Consider the following 5,840-nt stretch of genomic DNA (forward strand, 5'->3'; position numbering starts at 1 on the left):
TTTTTTTTTTTTTTTTTTTTTTTTTTTTGGAGACAGGGTCTATGTAGTTGAGACTGACCTGGGACTCACTATGTAGTACAGGCTGGTCTCCAACTCACAGCAATCCTCCTGCCTCAGGCTCCCAAGTGCTGGGATTACAGGCGTAATCAGCACCACCACGCCCGGCTTTCTTACAGTGATTTTTATATCACATGGCAATTAGTCCTAAATTGATTCCCTTCTAACTTATTTCTTTTCTACTTACAACATTTTCCTAAAAATTTATTGGGAGGTAAATTGTTGAAGTCATAGTTACTTCATGACATTGGAAGAAGTGAGTATTCTTTCCTCTAAGAATTAAGATAAAGACCACTATTTATACACACATATTACTAACAATAATAATGACAATTACTAGTACATTAAACTTATTTATTTATTTATTGTACTGGGGATTGAACCAGGGCCTTGCTTGTGTTAGGCAAATGTTCTACCACTAAGCTATATCCCCAGCTCTTATTAATTTATTTTGATATAGGGTCTCACTAAGTTGCCCAGGCTGGCTTCAAACTTGAAATCCTTCTGCCTCAGCCTCCCAAATATCTGGGATTACAGGTGTGTACGACCACACTTAGCATTAAAATTGTAATTTTAAAAAGTAGAAAATATTTTCTCCAGTATTAGAATTGTAGGGACTTTTAAGTGTTTGTTAGTTATGTTTTTGATCTCTGATATTTTAAAATAGCTGGTTCAAAAACTACACACAAAAGATTGCTAGAGTATAGATTTTTTTTCCAGAAGAGGGACATACTATTCTAAAGGGTTATTTTAAGTAATATGCATGTCCTTCAAAAATTACTGTAATATATTTTCACAGCTAACATGATACAGACTATGAAATTATTACAATAAACAAGCTACCTACTTATGAAACATTTACTTTGCTTTTATTATCCTTTAAGAATGAACTCAATGTTTTCTCATTCACTAGGTCTTCTTGATCCCTTTCAAAATGAAGGGATTTCTAATACTTTGAATCTCTTTATTTTTTTATATAATATTGATCATATTTGCCTTGTTATAATGCAACAATATGTATAAAGACAAAAATAAAGACTGTACATATCCTATATATTCTGGATTTGTTTGTTTGTTTGTTTATTTGGTTTTTGGTTTTCTGAGACAGGGTCTTGGTATGTAGTTCAGGCTGGCCTTGAACTCACTTTGTAGCCTAGGCTGGCCTGGAACTCACAATGATTCTCTTGCCTCAGCCTCTTGAATACTGGGATTACAGGCTTGTGCCACCACGCCTGGCTGAACTACTAGTTTCTTAAGAGCAAGAATTGTGTCTTATACATCGTTCTCGTTCCCTACATCTTGTTTTATGTTAACATCTACTTAATATTATTGAATGATAGATGTTAAAAATTCATGGAATAAAAATATACTCGGCTGAATCCACATGAGAAGTGTTACGGTGTTTATATCTAGATGCCACCCAGAGCCTCATGTGCTCGCAGGCAGTGCTTTTGGAAGGCGATTAGATTACGGGGCTTACGGATGACAATGACATGCTGTTAGGAGTCGGGGTCTCATCAGAATTGGGGGTCACTGGGGCATGGCCCGGAAGGGTTTATCTGCCTGCCCAGTTCCTGCTTTCTCTCTAGGCTTCCTGGTCACGAGGTGAGCAGCTCTTCCTCCCGTTTTCCTCTGCCATGCTGCGTGCCTTGGAGCCAGCTGATTGTGGACTGAAAAAATCTACAAACTGTGAGCCAAAATAAACCTTTCGTCTTTTATGCCAAAAGTATTTTGTCCCAAAGAAAAGGAAAGTGGGGCTGGGGATTTAGCTCAGTGGTTTCGCCGCCTGCCTTGCAAGCACAAGGGCCAGAGTTTGATCCCCAGTACCGCCCCCAAAAAAAGAAAGGAAAAAAAAAAAAGAAAGTGACTAAGGCAAGAAGACAGAAAAAAAGTTATTGACCTTGCTTGGCCTAAGTCTCACAGAGTCATCAAATGTCTTTGATTCAGATGTTCCACTCCATTCCAGCGATGTTCCAATTTTCAACTTCACAGGTGAAGATACGGATTTGGGTGCACCTGGTGGTACTTCTCCTGGAAGAAAATGAATATGGCCCGATTCTTAGGAGGTGTGTTATTCTTCTAGAGATCAAATGTTGCTCATCTGTAGCGCACACAACACTGAGGGGACCTGAGAAGTAATACCACACTTTATACTTACTGAATTGTACTCACCCGCTTCCTCTACCACAATGAAAGATTCAGGTGTTCGTTCAGGAAGTGGAGGGGGGACTTCATCATCTATCTTTGTAGACGTTGCTATCCAGAATGTCAGAAATATAATCACAATTTTTAGTTAGAACAATCCAAGAGAACTTCCTTATTCTAATCTAATCCTTACTATAAATTTTACTGAATTTGTGTTTAAATTCTATTAAATACCATTAATAATACGTTAGCTGGTACGTGTTCATTCAAGGGAAAATCAGAATAAATTTGTCTTTAGGTACAAACTCGGGAGGTTTTTACTTGTTCTTCAAAATATAGCATTTGTTTTAAAAGCCCAAAAGAATTTTCATCGAGTCACTATTAGGGTTGTTTTCTACTTAACTCCTTTTTGTTGAATATAGAATACATAATAAAGTCCTAGAAGACACTTCGATATGCCAAATATTCAGTTACAATGGAGGTAAAACTTTAGCATCTCTTCTTCATTTCACACAGAATCCAAGAATATAGATGTTTTCTGTTTTTACAAAACAATAGATTTACATAGTTTTCTATAGAAACATTCAGAATTCATATACAAATTTTAAGTGCTATTATAAGAAGCTGCCACCAGATGGCCCGTGTCAATGTTGTTACAATCCCTGAACATAAGAATTCAAAAAAAACTTATGTTAATACTTTGAGATGTCTAAAGTATTATGGTGACCTAGAAAAAGAAAGTATCCTTAAGTTGTAAAACAAGCCATCGCTTCTTGGCCTTTTGGCTAAGAATAGTGTTGTTGTAAAACAAGCCTATAAACAAAAGTATTTAAAAGTATAAAACAAAGTTTATAACAAAGTATGTAAAAATAATTTAATCAAATAAAAATATTTCTAAATCCAGGTAAAATTTTTTGCAACAAAGCTACAGATGATTTATAAATCTGTTAAGAAGTTTTATACGTGGGTTGGGGACACACACACACACACACACCACCACCACATACAAAACCTGAACATTCAATAATATTATTGAGCAAAAGTTGTCTTCACTTCCTACATAAGTAGAATGATCTTTATAAATTTTCTAAGAGAGTTGAACTCGCTCTTCGCTTTCCCTCACCTTCTTTCACATAAATTATTATGATCTGGACCGGGGATGTAGTTCAAGGGGTAGAGGGCTTACCTAGAATGCATAAGGCCCTGGGTTCAATCCCCAGCACCATAAAACAAAACAAAAAAAATAGTATAATAATCTCTGAATAGATATTCATTTCTACTCTCAGGCAATTTAGTTAGACAAAACAATATACATAACATGTAAGAAAATCTACAATTATAAAAGTATGAAAGTACAGGTGTGTTATAAGATAAAATTCCACACAAAATTCCCAAAAGATATTCTCATCTACTAAAAAAAGGGCAGGAAACTAAGTTCTCACCTTCCACCTCCCAAAGGAAAATAATTTAATGTTTAACAAAATGCTCAACACATGATAGACACCCAGTTGTACTACAAAAATTTTGATGAGGATGCGGTTCTGTTGGTCAGATTTTTTTCTGCCTTTCTTTGAAAGTTACTTCTTAAAGGGTAAGATAAAAAAATTTTTGCAACAAAAGCTATCTGGGCCTCTGGTAAACACTTCTAGAATTGATTTTTGCCTTGTTAGAAGCCCTCCCATTGGCATAGATCCTGTACTGGGTCTAACTGCCTGTTTCATGGACTATTATATGTTTGATGCTGTTTTCAACTTATCACATCGTTAAAACACTTCTGGAATTTATTTCTTTGAGGAGATGAAGGAACAAGAAAGACATTAAGCAGAGAGGAGGAGGGGTAGGTTAACAAGACATCAAATATTCTATAGAAACAAAGTAAAATCTAAAATGTCATACAAACTCTAAAAAAGAACTTACCCACTATAGCTGTCTGTCGGTTCATTCGCGAGGAAAAATTGGTCAGAGGATTTAATGCTGCAGTGTCACTGGAGTTGTAGTAAGAAAAGAAGGTCGTGGAGGATGCTGGCAACGAAGAGTGAGGAAAAGCAGTTCCATCTTGCTTCTCGGGTAAATCAAGAGACATCTTAGAATCAGCACTACTTGGTAGCAATGATGAAAAATAAGGATCTTCTGTTAAAGACATGCAAGAATATACACTCAAAGCACTGGAGCCATGATGCTGCCCATTAGAGGCATCACACATTTGGTGGTTAGAGTCAGACGGCAATGAATAATTCAGCTCTTCTGCAGAAACATACATCACTTTTTCAGCCTGGAACTCCACAAGATAAGAATCGTGTGGTCGAGATTCCAAACATGAAAAGTTTTCCTTGATGTCCAACTCCTCAGTTTTACTCTGCTGTATCAATTCAAAAGGAGTTGATTTGGTTCGTGTTATTGGCCCCTTTGAATTAAAACGTGTACTTGCTGCATTTAAAGACTGAGAATTGGGACATGCCCCCAGCAGAATGGAGCCGAAGTCCAAACTTTTGTGCTTCTGAAGAGGTTCCCCGACTGTTGACAATGTCTTTGCCTGCCATTTCTTGGTTATGTCAACATTTTTGTTACAACTATAATTTAGCTCCAAAAAGTCAAAAGATGGGCTTGATTTAGCAGGATGCAAAACTAACTCTTCCTTGGCATTTATTTTAGAAGTCCTGAAGTTCAAGGAAGAAGTTTCTGCGTTTTCCATCTTCAACTTTTGTTTGCTCTGTTGGTTCATCATTTTTGCTTCTTGTATGGTGCTGAAACAAATAGACAAAATAGTAGCGATGACACCATACCTCAAAAAGGCCTCTTCCCAGCATCACAATAAAGTGTAGACATAACACTCATCTTCCAGACACAAGTAGTCCACATTCAGACATGTAACATGACACCTACCTTTTTGGTAAATTAGAAGAACAAGAGTCTGCTTGTGGAGTAGAATTTTGCTCAGGAATTGAATACTTTGCTGGAATCTTCAAGAGAAGTAAGTCAGAGATTGGTTTGTAGTGGAGCCATGACGAGGAAATATGTTAACATTCAGAAGGCCAAGAAGTAATTTAAAAAAATAAGGATCTAAAATAATTCATGAAATATTTAGAAATGCTTCGGAAGCACTGAACCTAGCAAGAACTTGTTCATATTCTGAGATCTAAAGGGTCAGAATAAAGGATTAGTAGTATCATTTAAACTGAAAAGAATTTTCTTATAGCTTCCTTTTTTCAAATGTGGAAGTTAAATGTCTGGAGGCGGGGTGGGTAACTTGACTTTCAACAATACTCTACTTTCAGAAATTTTAATATCTTGACCCTTAGAGCTAATAGGTGCTTTTCAGGGCTTGTACCTCTCTCATCTTATTTTCCTGTTTTCCTCCATGTATACTGGTTTTCTTTCCATCCTTTTAGCATGCCAAATTTATTTCCACATTTACTAGTCACAATAATTGATACTCTTGTTCCAGACTTTGTATGGCTGCCCGATGAGATCTCTGCTTAAATTTTCTTATTTGTGTAAGAAAATTTCCCCTGAGCACTCAACCTAATATATCCCCATGCTTACCCTGCTACTCTTAATCTTTCTTTGCTTTATGGCAATTGTCATATTATGAAACTTGTTAGTGTGGTTCATAGAATCTTTTTTTTTTTTTTTTTTTT

General features: G+C 36.2%; 1 protein-coding gene across 7 annotated transcripts in view; it reads right to left on the reverse strand.

The window, feature by feature from the left end:
* The window catches only part of Ptpn22 (protein tyrosine phosphatase non-receptor type 22), a 69,608-nt gene that overhangs the window by 27,012 nt on the left and 36,756 nt on the right, over positions 1-5,840 (reverse strand). For 6 of the 7 annotated variants that reach the window (XR_004515121.1, XM_010631253.2, XM_010631254.2 and 3 more), the window contains 4 exons: positions 5,086-5,162; positions 4,120-4,946; positions 2,230-2,313; positions 1,958-2,088 (listed from right to left, as the gene is read on the reverse strand). Coding sequence is in view for 6 of the 7 variants with exons in the window: in XM_010631253.2 (XP_010629555.1) it covers positions 1,958-2,088; positions 2,230-2,313; positions 4,120-4,946; positions 5,086-5,162 (1,119 nt within the window). In the remaining variant the exon portion in view is untranslated. Of the gene's footprint in view, positions 1-1,957; positions 2,089-2,215; positions 2,314-4,119; positions 4,947-5,085; positions 5,163-5,840 lie in introns of those variants that run through there. The other variant, XM_010631255.3, reaches the window with a different exon arrangement.

This window comes from Fukomys damarensis, unplaced genomic scaffold, assembly GCF_012274545.1.
Source record: "Fukomys damarensis isolate Sample0158 unplaced genomic scaffold, DMR_v1.0_HiC HiC_scaffold_33, whole genome shotgun sequence".
NCBI lineage: Eukaryota > Metazoa > Chordata > Mammalia > Rodentia > Bathyergidae > Fukomys > Fukomys damarensis.